Here is an 18,438-nt window from a genome sequence, read left to right as displayed (position 1 = left end):
ACTATTTGGTGGGGGAGAGGGAAAATGAGAAGCATCTTCCCCATGTCTATCCCTCCATCTCCTCATCAGCATGAAAAAACCAAAGGAAATATTTACTTAGAACCTTTTACGAAAATTCTTTGAAACCTAGTACTGATTTAGTGTTTCATTTTGCTTATTATTTTTCTCCTGTATGTTGCACACTTTCTGTGTTTGAACCCCCTTTTATAATACTTTTTCTTTTTTTTTTTTCTCATAGTGTGTATGAAAAAGATGGTGATTTGGTAGTTCAAGAGACAGCCATAAAACCGCTCACACAGGATCTCCTACTTCATGAGGTAATATGGGGATTAAAATACAGAGATCATGTATGAGTAGCCGTGTTCGCCAGTGAGTGTGAGAATGATTGAGCTTGTCCAGGGGTAGGCAATTCCGGTCCTCGAGAGCCGGAGCCAGGTCAGGTTTTCAGGATCTCCACAATAAATATGCCTGAGATAGATTTGCATCTCAAGGAGGCAGTGCATGCAAATCCATCTCATACATATTCATGGTGGATATCCTGAAAACCTGACCTGGCTCCTGCTCTCGAGGACCGGAATTGCCTACCCCTGAGCTAGTCTAATAGTTGGTGTGTAGAGCAAGGTATGAAATGGCTGAACAGGATTACATCACAGGTCCCTACAAATATAGCTGGGACACACTTTGCAGGTGAACAAAAGGTTTATTTATATACAGCTCCTGAGCCTTTCTTTCCAGGTTCAGGTAACAATAATACTTTTCAAGAAACCAAAAGACAAAAGTAAGGTTCTTTGTTTCAAAACAAAAAAATATACACTTCTCCCTCCGTATTCGCTGTGATGGGGGATTAACAGAACCGCAAATACAGAAAAACCGCAAATAACTTTTTCAAATGTTATTCGCTGTTTTCTATTAAAAGCCATCGTGAATATGGTGAAACCGCGAATAACATGGTGGGAGGCCTGGCCTGTTCCTGGAGGAGAGGCAAAACACGGTGAAGAATGTGCCAGGAATCGGCGATTTTCTCTGTAACTCTATGCCGGCTGATGTAATTTGGGGGGGAGGGGCCAGCAAGCTAAAAACCGTGAATAATCGAAACTGCAAGTACAGAGGGAGAAGTGTACGTCTTTGGCTAGCAACTGCCATGCCCCAAACACAGGGTTAGCAGAATTGTCCCTAGCATCCAGGTCTGGCTCTAGCTAGGCACTGGAATAAAGTTCACAACTAGAGAATGACACAGGGGCAATTTTTCCCCTGTCCCTGCAGGAACTCAATTTCCCCGTCCCATCCCTACAAGTTTGGTTGCCGTCCCTGTGCCATTCCTGTAAGCTCTGCCTTAACCGCACAAGCCTCGAACGCTTATGATTTTAAAGTGTTTGAGGCTCGTGCAGATGAGGACGGAGCTTAGGCATTGGTGGAATGAGGCATTATGACATCACCATCTGAGCTCTAGAATGGTGCTACTTATGGTTTTAAAGTGTTTGAGGCTTGTGCAGATGAGGACGGAGCTTAGGCATTGGTGGAATGAGGCATTATGACATCACCATCTGAGCTCTAGAATGTTGCTACTTATGATTTTAAAGTGCTTGAGGCTTGTGCAGATGAGGACGGAGCTTAGGCATTGGTGGAATGAGGCATTATGATATCACAATCTGAGCTCTAGAATGGTGCTACTTATGGTTTTAAAGTGTTTGAGGCTTATGCAGATGAGGACGGAGCTTAGGCATTGGTGGAATGAGGCATTATGACATCACCATCTGAGCTCTAGAATGTTGCTACTTATGATTTTAAAGTGTTTGAGGCTCGTGCAGATGAGGATGGAGCTTAGGCATTGGTGGAATGAGGCATTATGACATCACCATCTGAGCTCTAGAATGTTGCTACTTATGATTTTAAAGTGTTTGAGGCTCGTGCAGATGAGGACGGAGCTTAGGCATTGGTGGAATGAGGCATTATGACATCACCATCTGAGCTCTAGAATGTTACTACTTATGGTTTTAAAGTGTTTGAGGCTCGTGCAGATGAGGACGGAGCTTAGGCATTGGTGGAATGAGGCATTATGACATCACCATCTGAGCTCTAGAATGGTGCTACTTATGGTTTTAAAGTGTTTGAGGCTTGTGCAGATGAGGACAGAGCTTAGGCATTGGTGGCATGAGGCATTATGACATCACCATCTGAGCTCTAGAATGTTGCTACTTATGATTTTAAAGTGCTTGAGGCTTGTGCAGATGAGGACGGAGCTTAGGCATTGGTGGAATGAGGCATTATGATATCACAATCTGAGCTCTAGAATGGTGCTACTTATGGTTTTAAAGTGTTTGAGGCTTATGCAGATGAGGACGGAGCTTAGGCATTGGTGGAATGAGGCATTATGACATCACCATCTGAGCTCTAGAATGTTGCTACTTATGATTTTAAAGTGTTTGAGGCTCGTGCAGATGAGGATGGAGCTTAGGCATTGGTGGAATGAGGCATTATGACATCACCATCTGAGCTCTAGAATGTTGCTACTTATGATTTTAAAGTGTTTGAGGCTCGTGCAGATGAGGACGGAGCTTAGGCATTGGTGGAATGAGGCATTATGACATCACCATCTGAGCTCTAGAATGTTGCTACTTATGGTTTTAAAGTGTTTGAGGCTCGTGCAGATGAGGACGGAGCTTAGGCATTGGTGGAATGAGGCATTATGACATCACCATCTGAGCTCTAGAATGGTGCTACTTATGGTTTTAAAGTGTTTGAGGCTTGTGCAGATGAGGACGGAGCTTAGGCATTGGTGGAATGAGGCATTATGACATCACCATCTGAGCTCTAGAATGTTGCTACTTATGATTTTAAAGTGTTTGAGGCTCGTGCAGATGAGGATGGAGCTTAGGCATTGGTGGAATGAGGCATTATGACATCACCATCTGAGCTCTAGAATGGTGCTACTTATGGTTTTAAAGTGTTTGAGGCTTGTGCAGATGAGGACGGAGCTTAGGCATTGGTGGAATGAGGCATTATGACATCACCATCTGAGCTCTAGAATGTTGCTACTTATGATTTTAAAGTGTTTGAGGCTCGTGCAGATGAGGATGGAGCTTAGGCATTGGTGGAATGAGGCATTATGACATCACCATCTGAGCTCTAGAATGTTGCTACTTATGATTTTAAAGTGTTTGAGGCTCGTGCAGATGAGGACGGAGCTTAGGCATTGGTGGAATGAGGCATTATGACATCACCATCTGAGCTCTAGAATGTTGCTACTTATGGTTTTAAAGTGTTTGAGGCTCATGCAGATGAGGACGGAGCTTAGGCATTGGTGGAATGAGGCATTATGACATCACCATCTGAGCTCTAGAATGGTGCTACTTATGGTTTTAAAGTGTTTGAGGCTTGTGCAGATGAGGACGGAGCTTAGGCATTGGTGGAATGAGGCATTATGACATCACCATCTGAGCTCTAGAATGTTGCTACTTATGATTTTAAAGTGCTTGAGGCTTGTGCAGATGAGGACGGAGCTTAGGCATTGGTGGAATGAGGCATTATGATATCACAATCTGAGCTCTAGAATGGTGCTACTTATGGTTTTAAAGTGTTTGAGGCTTATGCAGATGAGGACGGAGCTTAGGCATTGGTGGAATGAGGCATTATGACATCACCATCTGAGCTCTAGAATGTTGCTACTTATGATTTTAAAGTGTTTGAGGCTCGTGCAGATGAGGACGGAGCTTAGGCATTGGTGGAATGAGGCATTATGACATCACCATCTGAGCTCTAGAATGTTGCTACTTATGATTTTAAAGTGTTTGAGGCTCGTGCAGATGAGGACGGAGCTTAGGCATTGGTGGAATGAGGCATTATGACATCACCATCTGAGCTCTAGAATGTTGCTACTTATGGTTTTAAAGTGTTTGAGGCTCGTGCAGATGAGGACGGAGCTTAGGCATTGGTGGAATGAGGCATTATGACATCACCATCTGAGCTCTAGAATGGTGCTACTTATGGTTTTAAAGTGTTTGAGGCTTGTGCAGATGAGGACGGAGCTTAGGCATTGGTGGAATGAGGCATTATGACATCACCATCTGAGCTCTAGAATGTTGCTACTTATGATTTTAAAGTGCTTGAGGCTCGTGCAGATGAGGACGGAGCTTAGGCATTGGTGGAATGAGGCATTATGACATCACCATCTGAGCTCTAGAATGGTGCTACTTATGATTTTAAAGTGTTTGAGGCTCGTGCAGATGAGGACGGAGCTTAGGCATTGGTGGAATGAGGCATTATGACATCACCATCTGAGCTCTAGAATGGTGCTACTTATGATTTTAAAGTGTTTGAGGCTCGTGCAGATGAGGACGGAGCTTAGGCATTGGTGGAATGAGGCATTATGACATCACCATCTGAGCTCTAGAATGTTGCTACTTATGGTTTTAAAGTGTTTGAGGCTCGTGCAGATGAGGACGGAGCTTAGGCATTGGTGGAATGAGGCATTATGACATCACCATCTGAGCTCTAGAATGGTGCTACTTATGGTTTTAAAGTGTTTGAGGCTTGTGCAGATGAGGACGGAGCTTAGGCATTGGTGGAATGAGGCATTATGACATCACCATCTGAGCTCTAGAATGTTGCTACTTATGATTTTAAAGTGCTTGAGGCTTGTGCAGATGAGGACGGAGCTTAGGCATTGGTGGAATGAGGCATTATGATATCACAATCTGAGCTCTAGAATGGTGCTACTTATGGTTTTAAAGTGTTTGAGGCTTATGCAGATGAGGACGGAGCTTAGGCATTGGTGGAATGAGGCATTATGACATCACCATCTGAGCTCTAGAATGTTGCTACTTATGATTTTAAAGTGTTTGAGGCTCGTGCAGATGAGGATGGAGCTTAGGCATTGGTGGAATGAGGCATTATGACATCACCATCTGAGCTCTAGAATGTTGCTACTTATGATTTTAAAGTGTTTGAGGCTCGTGCAGATGAGGACGGAGCTCAGGCATTGGTGGAATGAGGCATTATGACATCACCATCTGAGCTCTAGAATGTTGCTACTTATGATTTTAAAGTGTTTGAGGCTTGTGCAGATGAGGACGGAGCTTAGGCATTGGTGGAATGAGGCATTATGACATCACCATCTGAGCTCTAGAATGTTGCTACTTATGATTTTAAAGTGTTTGAGGCTCGTGCAGATGAGGACGGAGCTTAGGCATTGGTGGAATGAGGCATTATGACATCACCATCTGAGCTCTAGAATGTTGCTACTTATGATTTTAAAGTGTTTGAGGCTTGTGCAGATGAGGACGGAGCTTAGGCATTGGTGGAATGAGGCATTATGACATCACCATCTGAGCTCTAGAATGGTGCTACTTATGGTTTTAAAGTGTTTGAGGCTTGTGCAGATGAGGACGGAGCTTAGGCATTGGTGGAATGAGGCATTATGACATCACCATCTGAGCTCTAGAATGTTGCTACTTATGATTTTAAAGTGCTTGAGGCTTGTGCAGATGAGGACGGAGCTTAGGCATTGGTGGAATGAGGCATTATGATATCACAATCTGAGCTCTAGAATGGTGCTACTTATGGTTTTAAAGTGTTTGAGGCTCATGCAGATGAGGACGGAGCTTAGGCATTTGTGGAATGAGGCATTATGACATCACCATCTGAGCTCTAGAATGTTGCTACTTATGATTTTAAAGTGTTTGAGGCTCGTGCAGATGAGGACGGAGCTTAGGCATTGGTGGAATGAGCCATTATGACATCACCATCTGAGCTCTAGAATGGTGCTACTTATGGTTTTAAAGTGTTTGAGGCTTATGCAGATGAGGACGGAGCTTAGGCATTGGTGGAATGAGGCATTATGACATCACCATCTGAGCTCTAGAATGTTGCTACTTATGATTTTAAAGTGTTTGAGGCTCGTGCAGATGAGGACGGAGCTCGCAGGAATGGGGCAGGGACAGGAAAAGAACTCACCGGGATGGGACGGGAAAATGAGTTCCCATGGGGACAGGGAAAAATTTGTCTCTGTGTCATTCTCTATTCACAGCTTCAAGAAACGAGTGGCTTACCTGAGCCAAGTAGTATGTGGAAATAGTTTATAACCTCCAGCCAGAACCTCCTTATCCTACCTTCCTCTGGGCTTTCTTTCTCTCTTTCCAGCTCTGTCTTTCATGTTCCTCAGTGCATCATTTTCAGTCTCTTTTCTCCAGGTATCTCCTGCCTTTATGCCAAATGACAAGAATCATAGGGTCCTTTTGCTAAACTGCAGCAAAAAAAAAAACCTTAGCGTGCCCATATGCAGGTCTCTCCCGCTTACTAAAGCCACATTTCCCACAGCCGGAAAATGGCCAATGTTCCATTTTCTGAATTAATGGCCACACGCTAATTTCGCCATTAGCGGGCGGCCATTAAAAAAATAGTGCAGGAGCCTCTATTGCCTCCTATTTTGTGGGCCCCACACAAACCCCAGGCTAATCAATTAGAGCATGGCAATGCCCCACATGCTAACTAATTAGCTAGCTAGCTGATTAGCTGTCATGCCCACTCCCCACCCCCAGTGGTGCCTTCTTGAAGAAAAATAAAAATATATTTTTTCCGTGCATGCGCAAAAGTGCCCATTTACCCTAGGACGGCAGAACGCATCTTGCAGTAAGTGTTTATAACCTGCAGAAAGTGTGAGCTAGCACTTATTACAGTGTAAGAACATAAGAATTGCCACTGCTGGGTCAGACCGGTGGTCCATCGTGCCCAGCAGTCCGCTCATGCGGCGACCCCCAGGTCAAAGACCAGTGCTCTAAATGAGTCCAGCCTCACCTGCGTACGTTCCAGTTTAGCAGGAACTTGTCCAACTTTGTCTTGAATCCCTGGAGGGTGTTTTCCCCTATAACAGACTCCAGAAGAGTGTTCCAGTTTTCTACCACTCTCTGGGTGAAGAACAACTTCCTTATGTTTGTACAGAATCTATCCCCTTTCAACTTTAGAGAGTGCCCTCTCATTCTCCCTACCTTGGAGAAGGTGAACAATCTGTCTTTATCTGCTAAGTCAATTCCCTTCAGTATTTTGAATGTGCCGATCATGTCCCCTCTTAGTCTCCTCTTTTCAAGGGAGAAGAGGCCCAGTTTCTCCAGTCTCTCATTGTACGTCAACTCCTCCAGCCCCTTAACCATTTTTGTCACTCTTCTCTTGACCCTTTCGAGTAGTACCGTGTCCTTCTTCGTGTATGGCGACCAATGCTGGACGCAGTACTCCAGGTGAGGGCGCACCATGGCCCGGTACAGTGGCATGATAACTTTCTCCGATCTGTTCGTGATCCCCTTCTTTATCATTCCTAGCATTCTGTTCACCCTGTTTGCCACCGCCGCGCATTGCGCAGACGGCTTCATCGACTTGTCAATCAGAACTCCCAAGTCTCTTTCCTGGGAGGTCTCTTCAAGTACCGTCCCGGACATCCTGTAGAAAAAGGACCCTGAACACACTGTCCTACTGTGGAATGTGAAGGTGGATTTGGAATGGCTGCCCTGATTCTGCTTGACTATCAGGGCACTATCCTCTGCCACTTCAATGTATTCTCTCATGAGAGAGGTTTCTTATTCTGGTCTGTTCTATCTCACTGTGCAGGACTGCCATATATTGGACCAAGGTGGCGTCAAAATCTATGTATGGAGAGGAAAATATTCTTCCAAGGAAGAAAAGAAATCTGCTTTTAGCAGAGCTGTGGTAAGTATGTAGCGTGTACAGTATATTTATCCTAAAATGGCTTTAGAAGTCACCTATAACAAATGGTATAACACCTTCTGTAGTAGCCTCAATGTATGTACATATAAACAGATTTTACTTCATAAGGACATAAGAAGTTGCCACCACTGGGTCAGACCAGAGGTACATCACACCCAGCGGTCTGCTCCCATCAGGTCTGTGACCTGTGAAGTGGTTCCTGACCATTTCTGTAACCTACCTCTACATCTATCTGTAACCCTCAATCCCCTCATCCTTTAGGAACCTATCTAAACCTTCCTTGAAATCCTGTAGTGTGCTCTGGCCTATCACAACCTCCGGAAGCGCGTTCCATGTGTCCACTTCATTGCACTTATAATACAGGCGTCTGTTCAAAAAAGTATTTGTATATCGGCACAAACTGAGTATGATAACTATTATCCAATTAGGCTTCTTGCAGTCTTTAATAATAATCTCAGAGATCTGCGCTCTGAAAACTCAGCACTGCTGAAAACAAAGGCCAATCCCAAGTGTGTGGAAACGAATGCCGTGACCTTTTCATGTGCAGGAGTAAAACTGTGGAATGGCCTTGTTGGTCAAATTCGGAAGTGTGGGGATAGGAGTTCATTCAGGAAACTGCTGAAAACGCAATTCTCCGTTGATGCATTTCTTTGAGCATTTGACCTATTGCAAGGATTGAATCTTTCTGCTTTTGTTTTTATCTGTTCTGACCTGTTTCAATATTTTATGTATATAATTTTATTGTAAACCGTTTTGGAATAAAATAAATAAATATTGGACCAATTTCAGCTGTGAAGCACTGGCCGTCATTTCAGATTTACAGTTTTCTAAGCACCTTACATGTGGCTGCAGTCTCCCAGGATGGAGATCTGGTTCTTTTAAGTCCCAACCTCAGTCAGCACTTTTTTTTTTTCACCTCAGCCAGCCAGTCCTTTCTTCTGTGCAAGGACGTGCTAGAGGTGCATCCTGGTGATGCAAACAGATGAAACATTAATATATCCTCCCCAACCTCACGCTCTAAAAGAGCCAATGCAGAATTCACCTTTTTGTGTGCCCTAAACCAAGGGTAGGCAATTCCGGTCCTCGAGAGCCAGAGCCAGGTCAGGTTTTCAGGATATCCACAATAAATATGCATGAGATAGATTTGTATCTCAAGGAGGCAGTGCATGCAAATCTATCTCATACATATTCATTGTGGATATCCTGAAAACCTGACCTGGCTCCGGCTCTCGAGGACCGGAATTGCCTACCCCTGCCCTAAGCAAACGAGTGAATTGAGCCCCATATCATAATTATACACTCATTTCAAAACTGCCATAAACAGGGCCCTTTTGCTTCTGACTACAGAGGAAAACTGGCAGAGTAGACAATGTTCAAAGGGTGAGGAGAACAGACAGAGTTTTTGAGAGCAGTGTTGGCCTTCTTACACTCTCTCTCACTCTCTGCCAAAACATGACTTACAAGGGCAGTCTTGGAAGCTATTGAATTACCTCATCCGAGAGAGCCCTTCCTGGCACATGGGCCTTAGGTTCATGCCTGCTATGCTTGTGCCTTAATCCTGCCCTCCATGGAGCCACTGCAGCCAGAAACAAGTGTTTCGGGAGCACGTTTTAAATCAATATGCGATATAGACAACCTTGATGCTTTTGAATGCCCTCTTTTAAGGTGTAACAGTTGTTGTTAGAAACTGGTTTTGCCCCTGACTCAGGCAACTGTTGTCAAAACATGTCAGGCAGTGACTGCATGTTAAAATAACAGGACAATACAGAGACACTATTATATACTACTATCAGTGGTTGCTTTATTAATAAGTTGCGTTCTGACAGCTATTAGCTGTTTCTATTGGCTCCTTCTTTGGTGGACTTAAAATTTACTGTGGCCATTTTTCTATTTCTTAACTAAGCCACAGTATCCCCAACTCCATGTTCAAATTTCAGATGAGCTGCATCAAACAAATAGGCATTGAAAGGGGCTGCGGCCTTTCACTGTCTTTGGTAATGACCACGCAACGCAGAGGACGAAACTTTAAAACCTGCTATTAAACTACTCAGCGTCATCCTAGATGAAAAACTTTCCTATCACCAGCACATTAGCTCAGTAGTCCAAAAATGCTTTTATAAGTTAAAAATGATTTGTTCTATCTCAGGTCTTTTGGAATAAAAATCCTTCAATATCAACCTCAGCGATGTTAAAGTGACTAGTGCCATGGCAATAGTGCAATAAAGAATATGTTTGTTTGAAAATGCACAGGCACTAGTCACTTTAACACCGCTGAGGTTGAGTAACAGCTATCAAACCATCCTGTTCAGATAAGTTATACATTTTTTTTATTCTTTATTTCATTTAGTTTTTTTGATTTTGAAATTATTTTCGGATGGTAAAGGGGACAGTGAAAACGATGATGGTCCCCTTAACGGTTAAAGGGTCTGAGCTATTCACAATTAATATTTATAATATTTTAACAAATTTTAGAGCTGTGATTAAAGAAGTTAAATTTCTGGTGTTTAATTATCACAGAGGACTATTAGATATCTCTCCAATTGAGTGGTTGTGCTAATCAAACCTTTAACAAAAGGTCCAGAGGAGGGCGACGAAAATGATAGGAGGCTTGCGCCAGAAGACGTATGAGGAGAGACTGGAAGCCCTGAATATGTATACCCTAGAGGAAAGGAGAGACAGGGAAGATATGATTCAGACTTGAAGGGTATTAACGTAGAACAAAATCTTTTCCAGAGAAAGGAAAATGGTAAAACCAGAGGGCATAATTTGAGGTTGAGGGGTGGTAGATTCAAAGGCAATGTTAGGAAATTCTACTTTACGGAGAGGGTAGTGGATGCCTGGAATGCGCTCCCGAGAGAGGTGGTGGAGAGTAAAACTGTGACTGAGTTCAAAGAAGCGTGGGATGAACACAGAAGATTTAGAATCAGAAAATAATATTAAATATTGAACTAGGCCAGTTAGTTTCAAATTTCAAGTTTAATATGTTTTTGATGAATCGCTTCTTCTAAATTCGAAGCGATGTACAATATAATAAAATTACTGGGCAGACTTACACGGTCTGTGTCTGTGTATGGCCGTTTGGTGGAGGATGGGCAGGGGAGGGCTTCAATGGCTGGGAGGGTGTAGATGGGCTGGAGTAAGTCTTAACAGAGATTTCGGCAGTTGGAACCCAAGCATAGTACTGGGTAAAGCTTTGGATTCTCGCCCAGAAATAGCTAAGAAGAAAAAAAAAAAAAATTTAAATTGAATCAGGTTGGGCAGACTGGATGGACCATTCGGGTCTTTATCTGCTGTCATCTACTATGTTACTATGTTTTTTTTGGGTTTTTTTAGATCTTTGGAGCTAGACTTGTTTTAAAAGCATCTGAATGCTAAAAAAAGGTTTCCAAACTGACCAGATGAACACTGAAGGGATTAAGGCATGGCCTCTCCCTTTCTCCCCCAGTGGTCATCGACCCCCTCCCACCACCCAAAGATGTTTTTTTAAAAAAACAGTACATTCCTGCCTGCATTATGATTGAGGTGCTGAAAAGTTCTCAGCCCAAGCAGCTTCAGATGTTAACAGAGACATTTGAGCCCAGAGAGCAGAGGTTACTGCAGTGAATTTCACATTAAAAGTTCCAGGTACAGATGTCACTTTAACTTGCTTCTGTCATATGGTGATCCCTCCAAAACCTAATGTATCTACATTAAGATGACTCCTGCAGGCATAAGGGCTATTGTGGTGTACAGGTGGATACAGTAAGGTTTGGGTGGGCAGTGGAGGGTTCACCATACAATAGAGGAGCAAGTTAAAATGTCATCTGTATCTAGTCCTTTTAATATGACATTCTCTGCAGTAATCCTTCTGCTGTGCTGAAGAATGCTCAGCTGTCTATGAGAGTTTGCTAAGAATGTTAGCTGCCAAAAAACTTGCTTTTGTGCATTTTTCATATGGATGTCTTTATATTTGGGAATGGCCAAAAAAGATAGACGTACTAAGGACCAAAAATCCTACATAGGTCATTCTAAAAAAATAAAAGAAGACAGATGTCTTGCTGTTTTGAGAATGGACATTTTCTCTGTTGGATTTCTGGATGTCTTTCCCAAAACGTCCAAACTCACTTAGACATCCTATTGAAAATGCCCCTTCATGGGGCTCATTTTCAAAAGAGAAAAATATCCAAAACGTGGCATAAAGGGGCAGATAGATGTTTTTCTCGCCAAACTCTTCCAATTCGCTATTTGTGGAACCTTAGATTACTCTAGACCAGGGGTAGGCAATTCCGGTCCTCGAGAGCCAGAGCCAGGCCAGGTTTTCAGGATATCCACAATGAATATGTATGACATGGATTTGCATGCACTGCCTCCTTGAGTTGAAAATCTATCTCATGCATATTTATTGTGGATATCCTGAAAACCTGACCTGGCTCCGGCTCTCGAGGCCCAGAATTGCCTACTCCTGCTCTGGACATATATCAATGCTGTTCATCTGTAGTTTGTCTTAATTAATCTCAAGGGGGCATGATAGAGGCGTGGTTTGCCCAGGACTAGGGTGGGCTTATAACTTGAATATTTTTCTGACATAATCGAACATTTTTGAACATGTCAAAGGCACAAATTACATGTTTGGGGCTAGACCTGTTTTAATAATGATAAAGTGACCAGATAACCACTGGAGGGATGTAAGCATAACCCCCCACATACACACTTCTCCAGTTGTCACTGACCCTCCCATCCCCCAAAGATATAAACGAAACAGTACATACTTGGCCTGTATGACAGCTTCAGGTGTTATGCGTAGTCCCAGTAGAGCAGCAAGCAAGTTCCTTGGGTAGCCTGGCAGGCGGTGTAGTGAACCATAGAGAAGAGGACTCAGGCCTATACCCCACTCTAACTCACTACACTTATGGTGGAATCTGTGAGCCTTCCAAACTCCACCCAAATCCCGCATGTGAGGTGACACCTGCAGGCATAAGGGCTATTAGTGTTGGTATATAGCTAGGTCCAGTAGGTATTGGGTAGATTTTGGAGGGCTCACCATACACCATAAAAGGGTTAAGGTGAGATGTTGTACCTGGGACCTTTTATGTGAAGTTCATTACAGTGTTCCAAATGGTACCCACTGCTCTGCTGGGATGTCTCTGTGGCCAGTCTAGTACATATTCTGGCCCCTCCTACAGCCCAATGGCTTGTTTTGTGCATTTTTCATTTGGATGTGGGGTGTTTTTTTTTGGGGGGGGGGTTCAAAACTGGTTCAAAAAGATAGATACACAGAGTACATTATTATAAAAACTAAAATGTTTTGCCGTTTTGAAAATGGTAGTGGATTTTAATGCATCTTCTGCAAAACGTCTAAACTCAGATTTAGACATAATATCAAAAATGCCCCTCCACATTTCATCACATTCCTTATGTATCATCTTCAGAAACACTCACGCCTTTACAGATCATAGGCAAAACTACTGCCTGTCTTACTTACATTCAAGTTTGGTAAAACAGTCCAGGTTTGGTTTTTTTTAACATATATAACAGCAGGAAAGTAGAGCAAGATCGTCAAGTTTCTTAATATAAACAAGAAACCAAACCATTTCCATTGTCATGAAACCAAATATTTTTTATACTGAGATGATTATTTTAGGGGTACAAATCCTCGTTTGATTTGGAGCAAAGTTTATTGAAAACTATGACAGTTCAGCCAGAGCCGTGTGTAGAGCTAACATAACCTGACTGAAGTAATGTTGGGATTTCTTCAGGGCTTCATCCAAGCTAAGGGCTACCCTGCTACCACAAATGTCGAAGTAGTGAATGATGGGGCCGAGTCAGCCATGTTTAAGCAGCTCTTCCAGAACTGGAGAGATGCAGAAGAAACTCAAGGAATCGGCAAGACACACAGCATTGGCAAGATTGGTGAGACAAATACTTTAACTTCATTCACATTTGTAAGTAAAATTTACTGTTATAAAAGCATTTATAGATTGAATCAATATCTTATTGTGTGCAATTATTACAATAGGTATTTTAACATTGACGTTTGTAGATATTTTGTGATCTTAGTGAGGCATCTAAAGAACATAATAAAAGAATGGCCTTACTGGGTCAGAACAATGGTCCATCTAGCCCAGTATCCCATCTTTACGATGGCCACTCCAGGTCACAAGTACCTGGCCAAAACCCAAAGAGTAGCAACATTCCATTCGGAATCCTAAAGAATAGCAAGATTCCGGAACCCCAAAGAGTAGCAACATTCCATGCTACTGATCCAGGGCAAGCAGTGGCTTCCTCCATGTCTTTCTCAATAACAAACTATGGACTTTTCCTTCAAAAAATTGTCCAAATCTTTCTTAAAATCAGCTATGTTAACCGCTCTTACCAGTGGCATAGTAAAGGGGGGGGCTAGGGGGCAGTCTACCCCGGGTGCCGTCTGCCTCTCCCTGCTCCTTCCCCGCTCTCCCACTGCTGCGTGCCAGTTCCCTTCCCCCCCATTCCTCTATAACATTCCTGGCGCGAGCAGCAACCCCTAACCTGCTGTCACTTGCTGGACCCGCGACTAGGACACTGAGGAGGGGCATAAGGCTCATAGGAGGGACCTTAGGCATCTGGGCCAACTGGAGTCTTAGGCTACTCCCACTGCATCCCAGGAGGGTTAGGTGTCTGTCCCTTAGGGCAGGCGCGATTCTGTAATGGGACGCCAGTGTGCAATTCTCAGCTACTTCTTAGGCGGCTGTAGAAAACCAGCATCCTCTACAGAATTTCCCCCTTTGTGTGTTTCTTTAGCAGTTTGAAACAAAATCTCATGTTGTTGCAGTGTATTTTAGAATTCAATTTAAGTGCGTTTGTATTGCATTTAGAATTCTCTTTGGCATTTTTATTACTTTGGTTCCTTTAGATTGGAATGTACACAGATCTCATCTCGCTAGGAGTTCAACTAAATTAAAACTTGCATTTCCTTCCCTTAGGGGTAAAAACAGAACTTTCAAGGGATTCAGCCACTCTTTCATTTTCAAACTAACTGAGCTCTGGAATGAGTTACCGCTTTCGCTTAGAAGTTCTAGGCCCCTTCGTTTTATTTCGGAAAGCTCTGAAAACTTTCTTGTTTTCTAAACACTTTGGAAACTAAGCCATTCTAGATTACATTCTTCTTCCATATTTATGTACTTCTAGTCTTTAAGCCCGTTAAATTAACGGGTGCTAGAATAGATGTGTCTGTCTGTCTTTCTTTCTTTCTGTCTCTCTGTCTCCTTAGCCTCTGTCTTTCTGTCTGTCTCTCTGGCCCCCTGTCTGTCTGTAATTCTTTCTGTCTGTGTCTCTCCCTGGCCCCCTGTCTGTCTGTCTTTCTTTCTTGCTTCTTGTCCGCTGTCTGTCTGTCTCTCTGGCTCCCTGTCTGTTTGTCATTCTTTCTGTCTGTGTCTCTCTCTGGCTTCTTGTCTGTCTGTCTTTCTTTCTGTCTGTCTCTTTTTGATCATATCTAATACGTTCGCTGTAATTTGGTAGATAAGATATACAAAGGGAATGAAGGGGGATGGGTGGATGGTTAACCCCTAAACTTATACAGAGTATTACTGAAAGAAAGGACCTAAGTTGAAGAGGAAATCTTTAAAAGTTTGGAGATTGGCTGGTGGGCCAAGGAAATAAAGAGCTGAAATCTTAGAGAGGCTTTACATGAGCAACTGGAAACAGACACAGCCCAGGGCCACAGATAAGCAGGCCGGGAAGAGTCAGAGCTTCATCCAGGAGTGAAAAATGTGTATGTCATTGGTGAAGGAGTGAGATATGTGACATATATCGCCTGCTGTGGTTATATATTACAGCCAAAGTAGCTCAAGAAACGTTCGATGTCACACAGTTATATGCCAGACCGCAGCTGGCGGCTGAACAGAGAATGGTGGACGATGCTTCTGGGAAAGTGGAGGTGAGTGAACTCTTCAGAAATATAAGCTTGGCGACGGTTGTGTCTCATTCAGTATGATAGATATGTTCTTATTTATTTATTTCGTTTTAGCACTCGACCTCCCCAGGAGCTCAGAACGGGTAACAGCGATACGTTCACAAAATTTGGGAGGCATAGGACAGAGGATACATTTGCATTACGCTAAAGGGTAAAGAAAGGGGAAGGGGGTGTATTCACAATGAATTGGAGGCAGAGCATCAGGGTATATTCACAATGCACCGGGGAAGTGGAGTGAGGGTTACAGAGGTGCATTCACGCTAGACTGGGGACTTTAGATTTAGATTGGCACACGTTATAGAAGTATCTTTGGGTGCACCGGAGGCATATAGGGATGTCCTTATGCCCTTGGGGGCTGCCAGTAGCTGTTACTTTAGCTACTGGGGAAGCTTGAAAGTAGAAACCTCCCTGAGCATTGGGTGCTGTCATAACCAACAGAACCAGGCGAACGCAGCAGCACTGGCTGAGCAGTGATGATAATAGTTAAGAAGAAAGGGTAATTTGAAAAGCCTTATTAATTGTGTGGACGTAATGATGTGCATTGTAATCTGCCTTGAATGTCATCATTAGAGGGAATAGAAATGCCAATTTAAATTAAGTTAGAAGTTTTGGCACCAAGATGGCTGTTTCTAGAGAAAATCTCCCTTAAGCCAGTGTATTGTTAGCATTAAAGTCCATTCACATGTTTTTTAGGGCTTCAGACATGCCAATTGGTTACCCATATTCACATAGTAACCAAATATCTCCGTAGCTATGGCTTCTTCATTTGCCCCCTCTATTTTATGGTAACTCTTATTATTTTCTTGTGTGATTTAAAGTGCTTAATGCTTAAATAGTAAATAAATATGAACTTATCTTAAAAATACTTTGTTCATTTCATTCGCTCTTATCAATTCGGGAAAGGGACCAGTCAATTCGACATGTTTCGCCGTTAGGCTGCTTCAAGAAAAAGTCCCCCTTTAACCATGTCCCGCTCCTTCCCGACCCCACTGCTGTGCGCACGCCACCCCTCCCTTCCCGTGTACCTTTTTAATTTTCCAGGTGCGAGAAGCATTGCAAAGTGGCTGCCCGTGTTGTGTTGACTGTCCCTCTGATGTCACTTCCTAGGCGCGGGTCCTGGAAATGATGATCAGAGAAAGGCGACACCGACGTGGGCAGCAAGTTTGTAACGCTGTTCACGCAGGGAAAATTGAAAAGGTACGAGGGAATGGAAGGGGCACACGTGCAAGGCCCCCCCCAAAAAGGAGCAGGGGTGTGGAGAGAAGGACGGTTGCCGGCGCCTTTACCAAGACCGTGCCCGGGGCGGACTTCCTCCTCTCCCTTTACTGCACCATCACGCTTGCAGATGTCTTATAAATTAAGGTACTATAGGAATTTCTGTGTTCCTTGAAGAACCTTATATTTGTACAGAAATAAGGACTAGATTCACTAAGCAAACCGATCGGTTTATGACCCCGACCCAATTCACTAACCTCGTGGCTGATCCGATTCGTGCATGCAAATGAGGGTAAACTGCATGCAAAGTAGTAAGGACGCCATTCACTAAACTTTTCCAGGAACACCGACTGGGCTGGCCGGTCCAAAAAGAAGCAACTGGTGGGGGACCAGTCGCTCAGGTCCTTGATCTCTGCCCAGACTCTCCTCTTGCCGCCCTGCTCTGCCCCGACTCTCCAGCTCTGCTCAGCCCCGACTGGCCTGCCCTTCCCCCGCAGTGCGAGCCCGTGGTTTAAACCCGCGGGTTAAAACCATGGGCTCGCAAAGTATATAAAAAAGTTTTAAAAAAACAAAAAAAAGCAGCTCGCAGCTCTGTAAGCATGCGCAGACCATCTACAGACAAAGGAGATGGTCTACGCATGCTTCAGGATCGCTCACTAGTGATGCGTGTGGTCGGTGGGGGGGGCGTACCTCCAATTGCCCCCATTTGCATGCTGGCCTTTAGTGAATTTGTCGGCCTGCCACGGATCGGGTACGATCGGGCAGGTTAGTGAATCTAGCCCTAAGTGTTAAAGAGGAAGCCTAGATGTCCTGTCATAAAGATATAAAGATTTTATGACAAGTTGGATGCAACAGCTCTACTTCTGCCCATTGTGATGTTCTCCACAGATATGGAGGATTGAGGATCTGGAATTAAAAGAGGTGGATTGCAACACCTATGGGCGTTTCTATGGAGGAGACTGTTACCTGGTGCTCTACACCTATCTGAAATCAGGCAAACCTCATTACATTCTGTATATGTGGCTGGTAAGTAACAAAAATCCAAAAGTATCAAAAGGCCTAAAGTTCTTAATAAATATGAAGGGGTCAATTTCAAATCTAGTACACTCACAGAGACCTGCTTCAGTTCCTTGTATTCCAACTCTGCCCTGGCACTCACTCCATTCAAAGAGAATTCAGAAAAATTCAGTTTGTAAAATGGTTACCACAGGGAAACTATTGATTGATTGTTTTATATATGAAAGACACTTTGATATTTAAAAGGTTCACTGGGAGACGGAAGGTGATGTTTGTGGGTGTAATCCTGTAGGGCGTTTTGTGCGCTCATGCGCTGAAGATAAACGCCTTTGGAGCTCTTTCTCTCAGGAAGTTCCCAGGACTGATTAATCTCCCTGTGGTAACCATTTTACATGAAATATGAGGCATATGGTTCGTTCTATACCATCCATCAAGAAAGGGATGCTTTAGGGAGAAGGTGAGAAAGAGAGGCCTCCTGGAAGGCCACTTCCTAATTTTGCTTGGTTGGCTCTTCCCTCCCACTGGAATGTCAACAGACTTTTCCAAGCAACTGCTGCTCTGTACTT

At 43.6% G+C, this 18,438-nt stretch overlaps 1 protein-coding gene across 2 annotated transcripts in view; it reads left to right on the top strand.

Moving 5' to 3' along the window:
* Positions 1-18,438, top strand: part of VILL (villin like) — a 151,837-nt gene that overhangs the window by 107,718 nt on the left and 25,681 nt on the right. For both annotated transcript variants that reach the window (XM_033931744.1, XM_033931743.1), the window contains exons 8-12: positions 239-317; positions 7,597-7,695; positions 13,449-13,602; positions 15,504-15,604; positions 17,744-17,881. In XM_033931744.1, coding sequence (XP_033787635.1) covers positions 239-317; positions 7,597-7,695; positions 13,449-13,602; positions 15,504-15,604; positions 17,744-17,881 — 571 coding nt within the window. The remainder of the gene's footprint in view (positions 1-238; positions 318-7,596; positions 7,696-13,448; positions 13,603-15,503; positions 15,605-17,743; positions 17,882-18,438) is intronic.

Source organism: Geotrypetes seraphini, chromosome 2 (assembly GCF_902459505.1).
Source record: "Geotrypetes seraphini chromosome 2, aGeoSer1.1, whole genome shotgun sequence".
In the NCBI taxonomy this organism is placed as follows: domain Eukaryota; kingdom Metazoa; phylum Chordata; class Amphibia; order Gymnophiona; family Dermophiidae; genus Geotrypetes; species Geotrypetes seraphini.
Note: the sequence above shows the minus strand (reverse complement) of the source record. Positions and strands in the feature narration are given on the sequence as shown.